This window comes from Pelmatolapia mariae, linkage group LG18 (assembly GCF_036321145.2).
Source record: "Pelmatolapia mariae isolate MD_Pm_ZW linkage group LG18, Pm_UMD_F_2, whole genome shotgun sequence".
Taxonomy (NCBI): domain Eukaryota; kingdom Metazoa; phylum Chordata; class Actinopteri; order Cichliformes; family Cichlidae; genus Pelmatolapia; species Pelmatolapia mariae.
In genome coordinates, this window is record NC_086243.1 from 13,733,762 (window position 1) to 13,754,979 (window position 21,218).

The window sequence follows — 21,218 nt, forward strand, 5'->3', positions numbered from 1 at the left end:
TCCATTCATCTTTTGATCTCTTAAAATTTATGAGAATTGTGAAAGGGATGTAAAATAGCTTTTGACAATATATTTATAAAAAATAATTTATCTTGAAGGCAAATAAATCCTGACATTTGAGAAGATGAAACAAGTAATGATTGACATTTTTTAGTTGGAATAAATGATTAATTTGATATTTAATTGGTTAATTAATTGTCTCCGGTAACAATTTCTCTTTCTTGTAATCAGTGCTTGAGAAAAATGAACTACATTTGCCGAGAATATACTCTCTCCTCCTGGGAAATATAAATGATCACAGATAACAATGGGGTAAAATCCCTTATTAAAAGTGAAATGAGAAAGATTACAGTTGTTGTATTAAGCTCCCCTGTTGTTGACATTCCTCTACATTGTTTGGGGGGGGGGGGGGACTTTGATTTGACGCATTAACCTATGGGCTGTCCCTGCGAGTAGGGGGGGTAGGTAAACAAGATGGCGACAACCTGAGAAGCAAGAGTAACACGAAGAGTCAGGGGAAAAAATATATCACTGAGATTTTGTCAGACTAAAGTTAAATAATTTATTCACTGGGGACGGACTCACAACAGAGGACAAACCTTGCAGCGAAAAGGAGGTTCATTTGGATCTAGGTGAGACCCGGTACCGGGAGTTAGTTAGCTTGTTAACCAGCTAGCTCGCTATTTACATTGGCATCCAACGCAACTCCGGTTAGCTTGCGTTAGCTGAATTTATCTGGTGCGTTTCTTCTGAGTGTAGAAGATGTTGAAGATGGTGTCTCTGCTGTCGGCTCAGCGTAATGCTTTGTCTTTAGAGAACAATGTGTGTCCCCATTATTGCCTCCGCTTCCACCGGTAAAGGAGGTGAAGTTGGCTAACGCTAAATACAAACGTCAGGCAAAGTTGGCTAGCTAGTACTGGAGGTGCACAGCCACCGTTAGCTCCAGCTGGATGACGACGTTTCGGTTATCCCCCCACCTACCAGCTGTTCTCTGTCAGTTCACTGTCAAATTAAATTGCTATCTGTTGTTTTTAAGCATGTCTCTGAGATGAAACCTAATGTGCTTGCTGAATGTGTGCTTACCGACGGACCGCAAAGTGGCATTTCAGGCTAGTTCATTCAAGCAGACTTGCTGCACTAGCTTACCAGCTAGCCAACAGTTGACACTTAAAATATTTATTCCGACTTAAGAACTTGTAAACTACAATCCTTACATATATATGAGGTTATGTTTGCATATAGAAAGAATAACCTGGTGACTTTTGTTTTGTTTTTTGACCACGGGATTTCAAGGTGGTTAGGTGTTGATGTGTTGTCGATTGTTTACCAAAGATGGCTAACTTATGTGTATGTTTTTATTAATGTTTAAATTACTCATATTTTCAGACACCGGGCAGTAAAAACCGCGGTGACATGGAGGACACCTGAGGACAGTTCAACACATTGGACACTGGAGTCGATCTCCAGGAGCCCCACTGATAGCAGAGATTGGACTGATACTGCTGCATGCTCTGGCTATAGATCTGTGCTTGGATCCAATCCAGCTGTAAACACTTATGTACCCTGAGAAAACTCTGATATCCAGCATGGACCCTTGACAGAAATGCCGTGCTGCGTGGCCTTGAATCAAGACTGGTTGCCTCTGCTTAAGACTGTAGGGTATTAATTCTGAGGTGATTGGTAAAAGAGAAGAAAAACGTTGTAGTATCGCTTTTTTTTTTTTCCAGTTTTCTGTTCAACCGCACTTGTTGTAGATGTAGTTAAAAATGCACAGTATAAAGCACTAACTCGGTACTGGACTCCAAGGGTTTTTAGCCCCTTTTTGCCCCTCTTGAGTGAAAAAGTTTACAAATTGGACTTGATCACCCACCTCCTCCCCTTAAATCTCAGGCCTGATTACTCCCTCTCCAATGTTCAGTATTTTGTAACTCATCCTGCAGAATTAAAATACTCACCTCGGTGCTGAAAGGTTACCAGTGGGTTACTTAACAGCAGCAGTCATAGCTATTTGCAAACCGTTTCCTTCACTGGAAGTACAAGCTGTCAATCATGAGTGCCAGCGAGTTGCCTCACCTGTCTGACTATCTAAATGAAAATGAACTGATGGAGATGGATACTTTTATTCACCGCATTGACTCTACAGAGGTGATCTACCAGCCTCGGAGGAAGAGGGCAAAGCTGATAGGAAAGTACTTGATGGGGGATCTACTCGGGGAAGGATCTTATGGCAAGGTGAAAGAAATGCTGGACTCAGAGACTCTTTGTCGCAGGGCTGTCAAGATACTGAAGAAGAAGAAGCTTAGGAGGATTCCCAATGGAGAAGCCAATGTGAAAAAGTGAGTGTTTCCCGATTTGTGTTTTATCTTGTTTCACACATGCGTCTTGAAAGGTCTTTTTAGTTGGTTGTACTAGGTAAAACTAGGTGGCATGCCTGCAGTGTATGATCAAAATATAATTAATTTTAGTCACTATACAGAAAATTTATTTAACCTGCCAACAGTAAAATCAGTTTCTTATGAGTTTTAATGTGTGCCATAGCCTTTCAAAAATGCAGCTCCCTTTCTGAAACATGTACAACTCCTAATTTGTATTTTTAAAATGAAAAACCTGATACTGTACTTGAAACCTACCGATCATAACTGATAAGGGGAAAAGGCAGACACAAAGCCTTAGTTTCAATCCAAACACCAGAATACTGTGATATGTTTGAGACATTTAATTTCAATACACACTGTTATTTTTCTCACTTAACAAAGCCAAACCTGTCCAGCAATTGACATAGCAAAGATAATTTTACATAGTCAGCATCACTCTCGAGTCCTGAGAGTGAGGTTGTCCTTGTGCAGCCATTAAAATGTAAGAGTCGTTGATCATTGCGGTGGGTAATCCATCTGTCATTTATATGAACAAAGTCAATAAGAGTAGAATTATATTGGTAATATCAATAGCATTTGTGTCGCTGCACTAATGGTACCTCCCAGTCAAAGCTGGCACACACACACATATGCCAAACACCATCTGTAGATGCAAGACCAACTTGCAGATCTGGCCTAAATGATGACTTTCTACACCTAGCCATAAAAAAGAGAAGCGTGATTGATTAGCGATGCACAAATGTGTGGATCTGTTTTTATCTAATAGGGAAAAAAAAAACTGCAGGAAATGGTTGTGTATTTTTGCTAAAATGTGAAGGAGACAGCGAAAGGCTGCATGAGGATGCTGCATTCAGCGATTTTTAGATGCACATCAATAGGTCATTGTCAGCTTTTTGCAGTAGTCACATAAACATGAAACCTGATTACTTTCATCAACGTACTCTGTTAATGCTTAGTTTTTTGTTCGCGATCCCCCCTGTGATGGGGAAAAAAACGGTGTCTTCAGCTCAGATCTTCACTTATCCATTTGATAAAGCGGTTATTTAATTCCAGTGCATCTACACAACATGCACAGAGGAAAAAAATATGTCATCAAATATTACTTAAACAAACCAGTAACGTGTTTTGTTTTTGTTTGTGAGTAGTAGATGGTTTTCTAGTAACTGTGTAATTGTTTTCTGTTCTTTGGCCTCTGTGATTTAGCTGTCATGTCTGTGTATTCTTTTTTTCTCCTTTTTTTTTTTTTTTTTTTTGCATCCCACATTTCTTGATGAGCATCGGTAGTTTTAATCACAGCAGTATTATTAAATATCACTCCAGCCTTTCGCCTTGGGCCTGTGCTAATTATAGAGTAAGCCTTAGAAAACTGTCAGAGCAAGTTCACCCAGACAGAAAGAAGCTGCAAGATAATGTGGGGGTTTTTGTTTGTTTGTTTGGGGGTTTTTTTTAGGCCGCAGTCACAACAGCAGCAGAGCAATGAAAAGCCCGTAAGCTCAGTTAGAATCATTTTGTTGGTATTGCAATGGCGTGTTTTATCTAACTTAAACAAATTTTGTCCTAGAAAACTGTGCTTTATAATCTAAAACTGCATTTTAGTTTGCTGGGAATAAGAGCCTTGCAGCAGCTGTAGTCTCAGCTGTTAGTATCTTCACTGGCTCTGTTCACCCGTAGTGCTGCCTTTGCACTAAGATGCAGTTTAAGAATGAAATCAGCTCAATTCACCATTTATCACTGTTCACCTCAATGTTGTTAATACTTATTTATTTCTGCTCGATTTTTATTTATTATTTTGCACTGTTGAGTTTTCGATGGTATGAGTGGGAATATTTGACAACACCACTAAGACAAAGTCTGTTTTAATGTCAGCAGAGAACCAGAAAACAATAAATTAGCATTCCCTACCCAATTACTGGCTCTGGGGTGTAGTGTTGGTAATTAGCGCTTGTGACTTGTAATCAAAGTACAACAAATTAAATACACCTACAAATGCAAAGTCCAGTTACTGGTGTTGATTTTCTGGAGGAAGAAAATCATCATAAAAAAGTATTGTGTGCAAATCTTCAGTGTTACGTAAAAGTCCTGATAAGGAAAATGTTACAAGAGCGTTTTAGAGTTTCAGTATCTCACTAGGGTAAGGGATAAAAAAGAAGTCCTTGTGTAAAGGTCACTAAGTCAATGATGGCTGGGGGAAAAAAACAAAACAAAACACACAAGCTGACCAGAAGTGACGGTAGAGGTTAAAATGCAAAATGAGAAATCATTAGAAAACCAACTGTTGGCAAAATAAATGTAACTTGTGAGACATTTATTTTCTACTAAGACACTGACTCATTTTCCTTTTTTAAGTTTTTTTTGAGTGGTCACGTCCAGGCCTGAGTCCTGTCCGAAGTCTGTGGCCTGTCTCCCCTGATAAACTTTGAAAAGTTTGTTAAAAGCAGAATGGTGAAAACCGATGTGTCCACATGTGCAAATCTTATAAAAATAGATACGCAGTCAGTACTTTGTAACATCTTCTCAGGCTAGTATTACAACTTAAAGTTTTTTTTGTTTTTTGAGTGTTTAGAATGCTGTTAGAGAGATTTTTGCAAAATTTTCCTGCAAAAGGCTTCCAGTTATGTGAGATTTATGAGCTTTCTTGCATGCAGAGTTCGTTTAATATCCATGCTTGTTTTGTTTTGGGGGGTTTGTTTTTGTTTTGTTTTTTTGTTTTTTTTATATCGGGCATCTGTGAGCACCATGTCCAAACCTTAATCTTGCAGTTCCTGTTGTAATCCACGGTGTATTTTAAGGTCTCTCTTATTTATCTTCAGCTGCCTTATACATGGTGTGTTGTTTCCTTCTAGAAGTTTGGCAGTATTTCATAGAATTCATTGTTTTTATTGCCAGAAAAATATTCTCCATGGCCATCGTCTGCCACCAAACTAAGCAGTTGGTGAAGGGTTCGTGTCATAAAAATGTTCAGCCCTTTTCCTCCACATGTACCTTTGCCCTTTGCACTACAAATGGTCTGGTTTAACTTCATCAGTTCATAGGACTTGTTTCCAAAATACATCAGGCTTGTTTATTTCATTTTCAAACTTCTGCTGAGTTTCATGTTGAGGTCACAGGAAATGTTTTCTTTTGATGACTCTTCCATGAAGGTCACATTTGTTCAAGTACACCACTACTTTATCTAGGTTTTTCTGAAGGTCTCACGCAGCTTTTGATTAGCCTAACTAGCAATCCAACAATAATTTGTTTTTTTTTTAAGCGTTTTCTTGGTCTTGCAGATCTTTCCTCTTTCTGAGGTGTTTGTTTTGTGACCATGCAGACTTGTCAGCTGGGAATTTTCATTACAATGCACAGACTAAATGGTAAATGGCCTGTATTTGTATAGCGCTTTACTAATCCCTAAGGACCCCAAAGCGCTTTACACATCCAGTCATCCACCCATTCACACACTGGTGATGGCAAGCTACATTGTAGCCACAGCCACCCTGGGACGCACTGACAGAGGCGAGGCTGCCGGACACTGGTGCCACTGGGCCCTCTGACCACCACCAGTAGGCAACGGGTGAAGTGTCTTGCCCAAGGACACAACGACCGAGACTGTCCAAGCCGGGGCTCAAACCTGCAACCTTCCGATTACAAGGTGAACTCCCAACTCTTGAGCCACGATCGCCCCAGGCAGTGGACTTAAAGGAAACTTAAAAAGAAGTATGAGCCATCAGCTGTCAGGTCTTCAGCTGTCTGTGTCCGGAATAGAGTATATTCTGGACCTAAATGTGAACAAGTAATACCCCTGGCATGCTAATTAAGCTCATAGACCTTGGTAAAAGTTATCCAAGAGCTAAGATCTGTTAAAATGCCTAAACTCTTGCACCAGATTCTTTTTTAGATAAATAGTTAGATCCTTTATTAATTATTTGCAGGAAATTACACAGCAGCTTCTACACAAACCTAAGACTATACATCCAACAGCTAAACGATGTGAATTCCTTATAAACGTAATAATATACGAGAAAAAAATACAGCCAATAACGAATATGTAATATGTGGATAAAATCATTAGGCCTTTACACACCTACACCGCGTCCTGGACTGTTTTAAGTCCAGACCTGACCCCAGAGCAGGCCTTGTCAACTCGGTTGCTTTCTGTTGTATGGACACCTAATCCCCAGCAGACCACAGGGAGGAAAAATAAACAAAACAGCACTGCCCACCACCATATTGTAGACACTACGCACCAAAGGTTGAATGAATTTAGTCTCCTTAGGAAATAGTCGTCTTTGTCCAGACCTGTTCCATATCAGTGCCCCGAATGGCTATTGGTGTTGGTTTGGCCTTCTCCTACCTCTCCTGAAGTCCGCAATCATCTCCTTGGTTTTTTGCAATATTAAGATGGAGATGATTGCATTAACTCAGATTCACAATGTCCTTAATTGTTCTTCTGTAGTCGTCCTCCTCACCTCTGATTAAGCCGAGAACTGCTGTATCATCAGAAAATTTCAGAGTGAAACAGTTGCCAGTGTTGTGCTAGAAGCTATATAGATGGTAATTAAGAACAGGTCAGATGCATATACTGTGGTATGCAGTACAAGTTTGATCTAAAAAGCATCCCGTAGCAATGTATGCTTTTTCTCAATGCATGAAGGTACAGTAGATGTGCAAAGGTGTATGTGGTGGCAACTAGCAGTGAAATGAACTTGAATTCTCAGGGTTTGTAGTTACGCAGTTTGGCTCACACAGAATTTTTCTGTGTGTGAAACCAAACCACAAGGAAAAGCTACAGTTTACAAACTCATCAACTGTTTGAGACCAGAGTAAACAAGTTATAGGTGTGAAAACACCCTTAATGACATGTGAGGGGACCATTACAGGTCTGTAGTCATTGTGGTTGGTGAGATGACTTTTTGGAACGGGAACCAAGCAAGGCATTTTCCACAGCCTTGAGAGCTTCACATTGAACAGGTGTGTTAGAATATCACACAGCTTCACGAAGCAGGTCTTCATCAGTCTCAACTGCTTTCTTTGCATGCTGGTGTATCTTTTCCTGAGTTACAAGGTAGCTCATCTAAAGCCAGTTCTCACTTTCTTGTTTTAGATTTCTTTGGTTATATTTATAGGCTGCAATAGTACATGGTTCTGTCACTTTGTTAATGGGGCCATAGCAGTGTCTCTTGATGTGTGAAATTGGTTTCCCTTTGCTTTTTCCCCCTTGTACTTTTTCTTCTTGTACACCCCTCCCACTTGGTGTTTGCCTTACGTTTTCCAGCCTGAGGAAGCTGTATTCCCGAGCCTGTGAAAGCCTGTCTGTGCTTGGGTGTCATAGTAGCCCCCAGCCTCTCTATTCAGCCACTGTTGAGCATTCCTGTGTGCCTAACACTTCCTGCTTTTAAAGTGTTGCTATAGGGACAAGCATGCTTATGCTTGCTTTGATTGAGCAATGCTACTTCTGTTCCTATGGTAACACGCCAAGAATGCCCTTCCCACGTTTGGAATGACAGGCTCACACACACACAGGCATGCACAGTGGAGATGCAGATTTTGATCAGCTGTTTATGTTGGTGCTGTGTGCCTGAGTCACTGCCATATCACTAAGCTCTGCGGATTGCAGGCCTCGAATGCACGAGGTCCATCGGTGCACATTTGAACTCAGACTGTGGATGGACTGCAGCAGTCAGTGTGCCTTAAGCAACAGCCCTGCCTCCATTTCATGATTCACTTTTTATGGAAATGAGCTGTGTTATTAATGCACTGTGATTTCCTACAGTTCACACATCATCTGTACATCATTTAGTAGCCAGTTTCAGACTCGATATTTTAATGTTGCTCTGTTCTACATGTGGGTGAGCTTTTTAGTCTTTCTGCCAGTGCAGTGATGCAGCAGTAACCGCTTGTGTGTCTGTGTGTGAAAGCGAGAGGCTGACTAGCCCCTGAATATCCATTTGTCAGTAGGGGGGGTTGTGTTTAAGACGAAGGACTGACGCAGCTCATACACTGCAGGGTGATGAGGGCCAGAAAAGCTCTGAAGTGTGTATTTTGTGAGAGCACAGATGATGTCTCAGCTCTGAAGGGACTGAAGAGTTTTATTTATTTTAGGCAGCCCTCCTTTATGGCTTTGACTTGTTGTTGTGTGATGCAGTAAATCACATTTAATATCAAGAGAAGCAGGCGGAGAATCTTATTCAACAATCAAAAATTTTTTTTATTTATTTTTTATTTTTTACCCTGTTTACCTCTACTGCATTATGAAACATAAATGGCAGTTAAACAAACCGGTCTTCACTATATATGAAAAAACATTACAGAGAAGTAAGCAGCATTTCATTCATAGTTATGCTAACTGCTTCGAATTATAACCAATACAAGTTGTCTTGTTATGAGTGCAAATAATATATCGTGATGCTCAGCTAAATGTGCAAAAATACAAAATGATACTTGATTTTAGATTCCTTCCTGTAATTGTAAAGCAAGCCCTCAATATTTCCTGTGTGAGCATCTGGATATTACCCCTGGAAAGTCTGTGGTTTGTGCTTTTTTTCCTCTTACGATCCAGATTCATTAGCGTTCCCTTTCATGGCTCGCTGATTAATGTTTAGTCTCCAGGGGTTTTGCCATGCTGGTGATTTGAACATCTCCTCTTTGGGCAGCGAAGTAAACTGTCAGGTTATCTGTCTTTATAGTAAGAATGGAGTTGCTACTGCTGCACTGTTTTTGGTGGGTGCATATTTGTTAGGGTCTCATTAACAAACAATCGAACAGTATGACACATGTCAGAATTTAACAATCCATTGTTTAGCAGGCACTAATAGTTTGGAAATTATAGAAATTTTCATTATTTTTATTATTCATTTTATTCATAATCCCAGTTACATAGTCATAGCTACAAAGAAAAATGTGCCACTGTCCAAAAAAAAGCCTAACTGTATCTGCTCTGCTGTTGGTGCTTCAGCCTATACTGAGCATTGTAAATGTCAGGGCTTTAGCCGCTCTGCTGGGCAAACTGTGATGACAGCAACTCTATATTTCACCAAGTGTCCTTTTCTGCATGGTGTTCTGTTAAAGTTAGTAGCAGCAAATGTCAGACAGCACTGTTACCCATGACCATCAGAAGCCAGTTTCAGCTGATAACATGAAGTCTGTTAATATAGTGTCCTTGCAGCTCTGCTCATCCTCTTCTATTAGTCGGTCTTAAATGTGTTTTCTCTTAATTCAATGTACTGACTTTGTTTTTCATTAAGAACTAAATCACATGATGAATTTAGATTTGACTGTCTGTATAGAGTAACTCATAAACCTGTTACGCATTATGTAGTGAAACAACTAGATTTTTCACCAGTTCTCGCATTGTTTAGCAGGTTATTAGAAAGTAATGAAACTAATAATACACTTGTGGCCATGCTGTATAGTCACTTACTGAAGCCAGTGTGCAGATGTACGGTACCCAGCCTTTAACCTACATTATGCAGCTAACATGGCCCAGTAGAAAATGATACTAGTAGAAAATTTCTCTCATTAAGTAAGCAAGTGGATGCATTTTCATGTCTTTTCTCTGTATGTTCATTTATAGGGAGATTCAGCTGCTAAGAAGACTCCAACACAAGAATGTGATTCAGTTGGTGGACGTTCTCTACAATGAAGAGAAGCAGAAAATATATCTTTTACCTACTGAATAAGCATATGTTGATTTTTGACATTAATTATTATAGACGGTCTATTTTGCCGTTGGTTATTTCTGTACCCAAGTTCTATTTATGTTCTGCACTTTTCCCGACTTATAGTTGGTTCATAATTGTAAAGAATGTGTTTGTTTGGTTTGGTAAATTCTCTTGACTCCTGACTTACGTATATGGTGATGGAGTATTGCGTTTGTGGGATGCAAGAAATGCTGGATAGCGTCCCAGAGAAAAGGTTTCCAGTATTTCAAGCTCACGGGTAAGTCTTCCTTTTACTTCTCCTCTCTGCCCCCTCTATCCCTGAGTCTCTCTGCTATATTTAGTCTGAGCCTCTCTGCAGCCGCTGCTCCAAACCTAAGTTTAGATTTAGACTTCAGGGCCTCTACCGTTAAAATTACTGACCGTAGACTGTGTGAATGTCGGGTCACTGCTGGAAAGCCGCTGAAGCAAAATGTGATGCAGCTTTATCTAACCACAGAGAAAATGTTAAATATTTTATTTTTTAAGTTTCTTCTACTGTGATTGACTTTGGCTGGTTTTAAATGTGTCCATAAATTCCCTCTGGTTGATGCTTCTTGTAGGTACTTTTGCCAACTCTTAGATGGCCTTGAATATTTGCACAGCCAGGGAATAGTTCACAAAGACATTAAACCAGGGAATCTGCTGCTGACCACAGACGGCTCGCTTAAAATCTCCGACCTGGGAGTAGCAGAGGTAAGCATCGCCTGCCAGAGTTCCGTAAACTCTCTGAATTCTTACTCTTGATTAGAAGAAAAGGGCTGGCATTTCTTTGTATAGACTTTGTGTATGACTTCAATTCCTTGTGCTTGTGTTTGTTCCTTATGTTGGTGCTTTTAAAGGTGTTAAGTTTATAATTATTTGCATTGAAATGCGTACAGGAACAAAAAATAATCTATTTATTACTTGCTGTTTTTCCTCAGGCCCTTCACCCATTTGCAGAGGATGACACGTGTCGTACTAGTCAGGGCTCTCCAGCCTTTCAGCCTCCAGAAATTGCCAATGGACTGGACACCTTTTCAGGGTTTAAAGTGGACATTTGGTCTGCTGGAGTAACACTGTGAGCGGCACTCTGCATACTTGTCATGCATTTATCCACATAAAACTCTAAATTCTGTCCTTGACTCTTCTTGACTCTTGCTTCCTTTCAATCAGATACAACATTACAACAAGTCTGTATCCATTTGAGGGGGACAACATCTATAAGCTATTTGAGAACATTGGAAAAGGAGAGTACACTATTCCTGAGGAGTGTGGACCTCTCCTGTCGGACCTGCTGCGAGGTTGGTGTTGTTCGCAGCCAAAGTGTTTATATTTTCTGCATGAATTTTGGCGTTTTGTTTTGTGGTCTGCTGCCTCCTTGCAAATGCTGAACAGCACCTGAGAGTGGTGTTTCATTCCCTGTGTGCACACAGATTTAAAAAAAAAAGTGAAAAGTCAGCATTGAGTGTTTGTTGGACTGGAAATATTACCATATTCACAGCTATTGATAGGTGTTCTTAGTATTTTAGAGGTGCCAATATACAGTGCCTATCAAAAAGAATAATTGATTTCAAAGTGCTTTAATTCTGCAGCTTTTCACCAGTAACAATCGAAACATGTACTGTTAGAAAGATTTGGGTTTGTAAGTTTCACTTGTTCACCTGCAGGTAGCATAACGGTAACAGTGGCTGCAGTGACTCCAATGTGCTTGCAAAAGTATGGGACGAATTTGACCATCATATGTATATGTGCCGAGTGCACGGGAAGCTTCTATGTACATGTACTTCAAAAAAATATATATATAACCTTTTTGATGTACCTTGTTTACTGATTCCTATCAAGACCCTCTTATTCTCAATAATCTGTGGCTTTACGATGAAGTGGTTAACACATGAAAGATCCCTGATTTGAGCTCAGGAGGAGACGCAGACCAGTGTACTCTCTGTGCCAGACCCCGGATAAATAGGATTGCTTTAGGAAGAGCATCCAGTGTAAAAACGGTGCCAAATCCAATGCATGGATCCAACCATTTTTGACCATTTGAGACATGTAGGAGGAGCTGCAAAGTAAAGATACAAAACTGGCTGTTACTTGTGACGCATTAAGTTTGCTATAGATGTTTGTTTAAAATCTCAGATAGTGTGCCCCCTTCTAAAATTAAAATTACTTGAAGGGGGCAGCTGTTGAACAGTAGAGAATTGATGTCATGTTTTTAGGACAGCTCACATCATCACAAAACCGAAACTAACCACCTAGCAGTCAGGTGTTTTGCTGTAACCGCTGTCCACTGAGGACGGTACACCAGATGGTTTGCAAGATGAGGCATTCATCAGGTTTATATATTATTTTGTTTCTTAGGTTGCTTCCCTCCTTATACAAAACTACATTGTTTGTTTTCTATACATTATCTTAGATTTAGCTCCATTTTCATGAAATGCAAAATGAGTCACACTTTGAAAATAAATGTCAGTTTTTCAGTCCTTTATGCCTGTCAGTCTTTAGGTGTAGGCTGAAATAAAAGGCAGTGGATTTATAGTTCAGGGCACAATGAATCCATTAAAGATCATAGCGTTAACAGTAGATGTTTTTGTCATGCTTATTAATCATATGTGAAAACATCCTCTAGACTGCTAGGATTGGTGAACAGGAGAATATAGGATAGAAAAACCAGCAGTCTAGTGGGTAATAAATCACTCAAATGTCAAGCAGTTTCACTGTGATCTTTTCTGTGTGCACCCAGTAGGTGGTGCTGTGACACTGGAAGTCACTGTGGCTTCTCAGCATGCCAGGCTTCCACCAAACTGTAGAAATCCCTCCAGCTGTTGACGTAGTTTCCATTGATCTGGAGCCAGCAGCAGAATACTAAGCACTTCACAGTCGGGCATTGCTTTTCCCAAGTGAAATACTGCAATGCTTTTGCCCCTTGTTTTTTAAAAAAAAAAAAAAAAAAAGTCAAGAGTCCTTCAGTTAAAAACAAATAAATTAAAAAAAATAGAAGAAAGAAAGGAGGATATAAAAGAAGGAACAGAAAAAGAATCGATTACAAGAGCCCAAACTCACTGCCTATAAAATCCAAGAACAATGTTGGGAAGATTGTTTGTACTAACTAATGAAATCCTTCAATGAAGGCTGAATGCTAAGTTGTAATTCAGCATATTATCTAGCTTTGCTCTCTTTGTCCTTTTATGGAAATAAAAGCGCCGGGTACTGGAATAAGCGCTGGGGCTTATACCTGTAAAATGATTCTGGTCAAATGGAGGCAATTTAAACATTTTTTTTCTGTCAAAAGGAATCAAATGTTTAACAATGAAGAGAAAAAAGAACTCCCTGATTTTTTGTTTCTTCTGAAAAACATACTGGGCTTCTGTCCCCCGTCTTCGGTATGACGTCTGTGTGTGTGATGACGCAGCACCTGAGAAATAGTCGGTCCATAATTACATCGCCTAAAATAAGCCACAAAAAGGTGTCTTTCAGCCAGCGCAGCACTACTATCAGCACTCTGCATACTCCTGTTTTCTGCCTACTAGGAAACAATTACATTAGTAGGAGAGGCACTGCATCACTTCTACCTTATCACACTGACACTGCGCTTTTCCCACAGATTCAGCCCACATTATGATAATTGAGATACAAAATCTTCATTCTCTTTTCTTTCCCCCCCCCCTCTCTCTCTCTCTACTGTACTTCATTGACTTCTTCAGCTATGCAGGATGCTTTGACATACAATAATTAATAAGATTATCACTTTCATTAATTGATGTTCTTGAATGAGGTTGCTGTCTGGCTGCTGTTCACCTTCCCCACATTGCTGTGGCCTCCCAGCAGTTTGTTAAATGCTCCATGGAAACAGATGTGAGTGGAGGAAATTGTTCAGGATCATCGTGATTAAATTCACCTTGACATTGTGTCTTGTTCTTTTTCTTTTTTCTTTTTTTTTTTTTCCCCTATCTAGGCATGCTTGAGTACGATCCTGTGAAGAGGTTTTCCATACAAAACATAAGGCAACACAAGTGAGTATTTTGATTGTATTTCTGTGACTAAGCATAAGAATTATCAGGTGTTTGGAAAGTTATACTCTACACTAAAAATAAAAGACTGATCTGTTATCTACATGCCCTTTCCCCCCCACCATCCCGTCCTCCTTATAACCCTACCAGCTGGGTGCGGAAGAAACACCCTCCATCTGAGCCTCCTGTACCCATCCCTGCCAGCGCAGAGAGCAGGGACCCTTGGCGGAGTATGACGGTGGTGCCCTATCTAGAAGATCTGCATGGCTACACAGAGGAGGATGATGACGAGCTCTATGATGGGGAGGATGAGATCATATACACTCAGGACTTCACAGTGCCAGGTAAGAGTGGGCTTAGATAATTCTTATGATTTGAGTTGGGTACTCTCCATAAACGCATATGCTATATGCAGAATCTGTCGGCAAGGAAAGGTTTTTGGTTGTCTTAGTTCTGTTTACAGTCAGGTCTGAGCAGGCTTTGGTTGCATGCAGGGATACGGTCAATATGAAGAGCAAAAAGGGGAAATGCATTTGCTGAAATCCGAGACAGTTTGCCCTAGGTTCGCTGCTTTACTCCTCCTTTAGTTTTGTGTCATTGTTTTAGTTTGTTGTATTGAAGAAAATTGGACATTTCATAATTGTTACTCTGCCTCTACGAGGTGTCATTTAAACTCTGACACAAAATTACAGCTGAACTACTGAAAATTCACATGAGGACAGAGTGTCAGCCAGTACTCAGGCTTACAGATATCTGGGGTTTGTTAGCGTCTGTCTATCTTTGGAGCACTTGTTGGGAAGCTTTTATTGCACTTGCTGTACGGTAATGAGGAGTTGTCTTCAGCCCAATTGATGCTTCTGTTCTTCCTCTTTCCTCTGCTGCTGGGTTCTGTGTTGTGCTCCACCACTCCTTCCTCTCTCTCTCTCTCTCTCTCTCTCACTCACACTCACACACACACACACACACACACACACACACACACACACACACACACACACACACAGAGCAGCAAAGAGAAATCAGGAAACTTCAAAATGTAATAAATACTTTCACATTGAACTGAAATTAAAGAAATGCACATAAATAACAAAAAGTGAATGATTAATGAAAGAAATGAGTTTTCCTTCCTTCCTTTGGCTTTGAAGGTCAGTTAATGAAAATGGAAACACTGCAGTATCAAAACCATGGGTAGCCACCTGATAACATTTTTTTTTTTGTTTGCTTTTTTAAAATTCGTATTTCCAAACAACTGCATAAAATTGGAAGTCTTAAATTTTCTCTGTAATGTCGATATCCAGGATACACAAGAAATTGGATGTTTCCTCCAGAGGCTACGTAAGCAGAGTAGCTAATGCAATATGTGGAAAATGGTATTGGCTCCTTGCATTCAGGGGTTTTCAGTCCTATAGTCACATGTGTATAAAATCAAGCACCTAGCCTTTCATTGTGCTTTTACAAACATTCAGAAAGAATGGGTTGTTTTAAAGATTTGTGTGGAAATGGTAAAATGGTATGGATAAAATATATTAGGTGATGTCCTGTGACTAAATAATTAATACTTAATCATCGCTGCTGTTTCCATCCCATTCACATAGAAATCGAAGTTCACATTAAGTACTTGCCCTTTTAAAGTAGTCAGTATGTTACAGCAGTTTGCAATTATCAGATACTGTTGGTTTTGATAAAGGCCTAACTGCTAATCTTTCCGTCCCATATTGCAAAGAATAAAACAGTCACGTCTTAATGTTACTAAAACTGAAGGCTTTGGGTTCAGTGTGAAGGTCAACGCACAAATGATCAGATATGTGGTGTTTAATGTAGCTTGGTAATCACACATCATTTATTTCACTTCAATCATTCAGCCTGACATCGTGCTCATGTTTGGTGTTTTCCTTTTGGGAGTGGCTGTGCAAATCAGTGAACTCAAATCGTGGAAGCTGCTGTCATTTCCTAGGATTTCCACACCGATTTAGGAATTGTGTGAGTCTCAGGGTTTTTATTTCTGTGCATTGTTTTATAACATTTTATATCGTGGCTCATGGTTGTGGCCCTGTGCAGCTGCAGTGCAGTGTGAGTTCATGTAGTTTTAAAATGGTATGAATATGAATGGGACCGCACATGACTACAAATTACCTGACACGACCTTGATGAAGACAAAACATGTTAAATACTCGTTAAAAGTTGTTGTTGTTGTTGTTGTTGTTGTTGTTGTTGTTGTTGTTGTTGTTGTTGTTGTTGTTGTTGTTGTTGTTGTTGTTGTTGTTGTTGTTGTTGTTGTTGTTGTTGTTGTTGTTGTTGTTGTTGTTGTTGTTGTTGTTGTTGTTGTTGTTGTTGTTGTTGTTGTTGTTGTTGTTGTTGTTGTTGTTGTTGTTGTTGTTGTTGTTGTTGTTGTTGTTGTTGTTGTTGTTGTTGTTGTTGTTGTTGTTGTTGTTGTTGTTGTTGTTGTTGTTGTTGTTGTTGTTGTTGTTGTTGTTGTTGTTATTATTATTATTATTATTATTATTATTATTATTATTATTATTCAGAGGAACTCAGTAGACAAACTGCCTATTAAAGGATCCTGAGTAGAGTGGAGGAAGAAGTAATTCGTTGGTATCCTTTTAACTTATTTTAGTCATAAAGTTAACAAAGTTAGGAAAGCAGCAGTTAAAAAAAATCATAAATTAATAGATTTGCAATTCTGATTTCCTGTAAGCCTACATCCACACTTACACATGTGGAAATGTGTGCCAGGCCTACAAATGATATCATGGTGTCCAGTTTGCCAAAAACAAAACAAATATAGGAGCACACCTTCTATGATGTAAGACAAAATGTTGATTTTACGAGGCAGTAGGAGCGAGTTTTCCCAAAGCTCTGTCTTAAGTGACCTCAAGCACCATTTTTTTTCTTTTCTTTTTTTTTTATGTAATGAAAGCTGAGTTTACCAGAATACCTGCGTATGACAGGACCTAAATGTGAGGGTTCATTGCTCATCTGCTTGTTTACCCCCCTTTTTTCTTTTTCTTTTCTTGTTTTTCATTGTTTGTGAAATCCCTGAATAGTAAACATTACTACATTTTGTGCTGTGCGTGAGTCCCTTTTCCCTGCAAAAGTGAGACTTATGAAAAGTTCTTATAAAAGCCTTAAAATCTCTGCGTCAGACTGCTCTCATGCATTTTATACGCTGACAGCATGATGGCTCTTTGCCCTCACGGTCTTTGCGGAAATGTGGACGTCTGGATCGGGCTTGTCCCAAAGGAACAGCACAGGTGTCTGGATGACAGATTTATTGCACTTAAGCAAGGTCCTAGGACACAGTATGAACCTGAGGCATCTTAAATTCCCCATTTCCTCTCCATGCTGTGCCGAGTCATAATGTCTGCCATGAAATAAGGTTCAGAGGGCTGGAACAAGGTGCACTTAAATGATATGTGTACAAACTTTAACCCACTGTTGACAGGCTCTGGTAAGAGCAGATATTAACTGCATCTTTTCATTTGATTTAATTTGCACCCCGACTCTTCCTTTAACTCCCCCCCAGAATTAAAATCCTTTATCTGTTGCTAGGCAACAGTTAGTAATAATAAATGCAGTAGTCTGTGTCGGATATCTAGAATTGGTGCCCCACATTAAAAAACCAAATGGAGCTGCAGAATGTGAATGAAGTGATCTAAAAATAATCCTGCTGAAATGGTTTCAGTGTGGGAGTCTGAATGGGTTTCCAGGATTCACTCCCACACACACACACACACACACACACCCACAAGCTCTCTCACTCACAGGAAGCTTCACAGGAATAAAATGTTGGTGTGTTTGGTAAATTAAATCACTCGTTTGACCTCTTCTCTCGTAATCAGTAAATATATATGTCCCTGCTCTTAATGTTCTCCTCAGACTTGCAGTTTGTGCTGTGTGGGAACCTGTAAGTTTATCTTGGCGCCTGCTGCACTCACAGATACTCACACATGTCTGTACTGAAATAAACTGGTCACACTGAGGTTAATTTCTATTTTTCAGCCAGTGGATTTCCTGTTGTTGTAGGTTTCGGTTTGTCACACACTTCTCACCATTACCTGACCTGACATTTTGATGATGCTGTTGGTAAATTAGATTTTCAGCGTTCCACTCTCAAAATATATACACACTTGCAGTATGATCCAGTATACGATAAATACAGATCATTTGTGAGCTGTGAGTCATGCGAGTGTTTCAGTAGAATCTAAGAATAGAAATATTGATTAGAAATGAACCTAAGTCCCCTTCAGTTCTCACAGCTTCAGGTTTCTTGTGTTATCACGGGGGTTTTGGTGAGGGTTTCTGATGACTGTGCAGCACGCAGTTACAGGTCATAAAAATATGATGTGTTATTTGATAGAAACCTATGCATTACTTTTTTTATTTGTGTGTGTGTGTGTGTGTGTGTGGGGGGGGGGGGGGGGGGGTCTGGTTTTGTTTGTTTGTTTTTAATGGATAAAACAAGTCATGCATGACAAAATGCAGTAGGCTGTTTTCTATTTTTGGCATTTTTCTATATCATCTAGTGAACTGGCTCTTTGCAAACTCATAAATTCTTCTGTGGGTCAACTATAATATGTTTGCAAGCTTTTCTGTTCAAAAAACAGAATTTTATATTCTACATTGTGCATCTGCAGGTCTTTCTTCCATGCTTTGTATCCATTTTAGCGTCTTTCTCTCAGGCGGTTTGAAAACAAAGCAAGGTTAGTTCAGTATGTACTCAGCATAGCACATTCAAACCAGCAGTATATCTGCTAACAACAAGCAAGAGTGTTGATTTTACATGTGAATGTAGCCAAAATCACAAAACGGACTTCTCTGATAAACTCTTCGTTCACATTCGATGCCTTCTGTTACAAAATCGCGTCTTTAGGCCTAAAGAGAAGAAGAAACTAGAAACTGGTTTAAAAGTAAAGGTTGGTTTTTATTGTCCTTCATGGACAGCATTAGTGTCGCTTTTTCATACTTTGTACAGTCGTCTTATAACAAAAATGAGTACTGTGTGTTATAAGCTTTATTGTGATGGTTGTATTAAACCATCAGTGGTTTTCCTGTTTTTGTAGGAAGGTCACTGTTGGAATTAAGTTAATCTTTTGACTTCCTGGTTCCTTGAACACTTGGAGTAGAAAGCCTGGACCTTTCCTTGTGCTGAAATTCAGAGCCTGACGCAACACAAAGGTTTTTGTCGCACATGAGTGTTGGAGTGTTTTTGGTGCTTTGATGTTGGATAAAACAAGGTAAATGTCTACAGGGGTCTGCTCATACTACAAACTCACAGCTAGTTAGCAAAGCAGCACTCAACACTGGTGTATTGGGTTTGTTTTGAGCCTCGTATGTGTGTGTTTGTGTCTTTAGGACAAGTGGCCGAAGAAGATCAGGATCAGGGGAACGCAGACCACAGTCCAGCTGTAGCCAAGCCAGTTTGTGTGAATGGGACAGAAGGGGGGTCTCTGAACAGCAAGGCCAAAGCCGAACGCCGATCCTCATCCTCGTCCAACCCCTCACGTAAAGGAGTCTCCACAGCCAGCAAAATCCGCAAGCTCTCCACCTGCAAACAGCAATGACCCTCCTCCCCCTTTCTGCCTCAGCAGCAGCCCACCTGGTGAGTGTGCAGACTGCTTCACAAAAATTGTGGCTCAATTTGTACTTCTGAAGGACACCTTTGTTATACAGTAGAAGGTGGGAAAAGATAAAGAAGCCCTTATGGAAAGCAGGTGCTGCAGATCTAGATAAAAGGTAGGAGGAATGACAGTGCAGTGGAAGGGAGGAGGAGGAGGAGGAGGAAATCAGTGAGTGAAGAGAGTCTGTTGATATTCAGCAAGCAGCACTCTGGATCACCACCATTCCCCTGGCAAACACACGGGCACTTTCCTATACAGTGACAAAAAAACACATCTGGACCTATCCCACGGTGATGCATCTCCTGTTTCTGTTCGGATCTGTTGCCTTTGAAGGGTTCATCAGTCACCCTCATTCACGTGGAGTGAGGCAGATTTTTGCTACAAGCGTACACATAAATTTAACAAGTTGTCCTCCTCTCTTTTTCCAGTTACCGCCCACAGCTGCTCTTTCTGTCTTCAGCACATACAGAACCAGTCACGGAGCGAGGCTGTTTGTCACGGGTGCAGTGCAGGAGAGATGCTGTGTATTAATTTGTTCAGGCGATGACTCATCCTTGGATGAGATAAAGTGGGCTGTGGGATGTTTGTGTCTCTCTCTTTCTCACTCTGTGGGTTGAGTCTTTTCCGCGTTAACGGCGCCAATTAGTACTTGTCTTGTAAAAAAATTCTGTCACAGCGTTTAGTTTTAAGTCGGGGGGGGGCTTTCAATACCCTCGTCAGACTTCCGTTAATACTCTGTTGTCTGTGTCCCCTCAGGGTGATCTGTCCTCGTCCTCCTGTGTCCAGAGTCCTCACAGTTGTGAGAGAAACCTGCTGACATTAAGCCCCCCCCAACACCTTCACCTGCCCCCCTCCCCGAACCTCCTTGGACCACTGGCCTGCAGAGTCGTTTGAAGATGCGGTATTAGCGACAAGGAGGAGGAGGACAGCATGAAATGTTCTTTCTGCTCTGAGACTGAGGCTGTGAAGATGGTGTTTATTTTCTCCAAAATTTTCGGCTCCTTTTCAACTAAACTCATCCAGTTCTCTCTTATCATTTTCCCCCTCCCAACCCTCCCCCCTCCTCTCCAATCCTGTCATCCTCCTCAGTGAGCCAAGTGTTGCACCGGACGTTACAGACTCCACCACCCACCTACCCACCCCTCCTCTCCACCTACCCCACCCACCCCTCCTTAACCCACCTTGTTTCTTTGAATACCTTTTGTTTTTACAGAACCCTAATGGCAGTTTTTAAGACACATTGTGATGTGTAAAAAAATTAAAGAGAAAAAAAACCCCACACATGTTATGAATAATTCTATATTTAAACCTCTGCTGAGCATAATTATGGTAGTGCTACCACCGACATAGAAACTGCATGCTGTACAGAGCTGGAAGAAAGGGAAAGCTCTTGGTTTTATGTGGATGCACTGACGGACTGAAGCCTTGAGATTTGTATTTTTTTCCCTCCCCTTTTAGGTTTTTTTCTTTTTCTTTTTTTTTTTCCTATGAATATTTTTTAATTATTATTTATATAAAACATGTCCCAAACAGGCTGTTTTGTTGGATGATCCTTTCTGT

General features: G+C 40.3%; 1 protein-coding gene across 1 annotated transcript; it reads left to right on the plus strand.

Annotated features, from left to right (window-relative positions):
• Positions 1 to 470: 470 nt before the first annotated feature.
• Positions 471 to 21,192, plus strand: stk11 (serine/threonine kinase 11). The gene is made up of 11 exons (XM_063460963.1): positions 471 to 632; positions 1,387 to 2,336; positions 9,928 to 10,011; positions 10,203 to 10,292; positions 10,615 to 10,747; positions 10,975 to 11,111; positions 11,207 to 11,334; positions 13,986 to 14,043; positions 14,191 to 14,384; positions 19,393 to 19,639; positions 20,415 to 21,192. Exons 2-10 carry the CDS (start codon positions 2,050 to 2,052, stop codon positions 19,599 to 19,601), a joined length of 1,320 nt encoding a protein of 439 aa, XP_063317033.1. The 5' UTR covers positions 471 to 632; positions 1,387 to 2,049; the 3' UTR covers positions 19,602 to 19,639; positions 20,415 to 21,192.
• The last annotated feature ends 26 nt before the right edge of the window (positions 21,193 to 21,218 follow it).

Excerpts from the sequence above, each read along its gene's own strand:
- stk11 (XM_063460963.1), top strand. The coding sequence starts at position 2,050 with ATGAGTGCCAGCGAGTTGCCTCACCTGTCTGACTATCTAAATGAAAAT. Across the intron at positions 2,337-9,927 it reads GGAGAAGCCAATGTGAAAAA|GGAGATTCAGCTGCTAAGAA; the intron begins GTGAGTGTTTCC and ends GTTCATTTATAG. Across the intron at positions 10,293-10,614 it reads CCAGTATTTCAAGCTCACGG|GTACTTTTGCCAACTCTTAG; the intron begins GTAAGTCTTCCT and ends TGCTTCTTGTAG.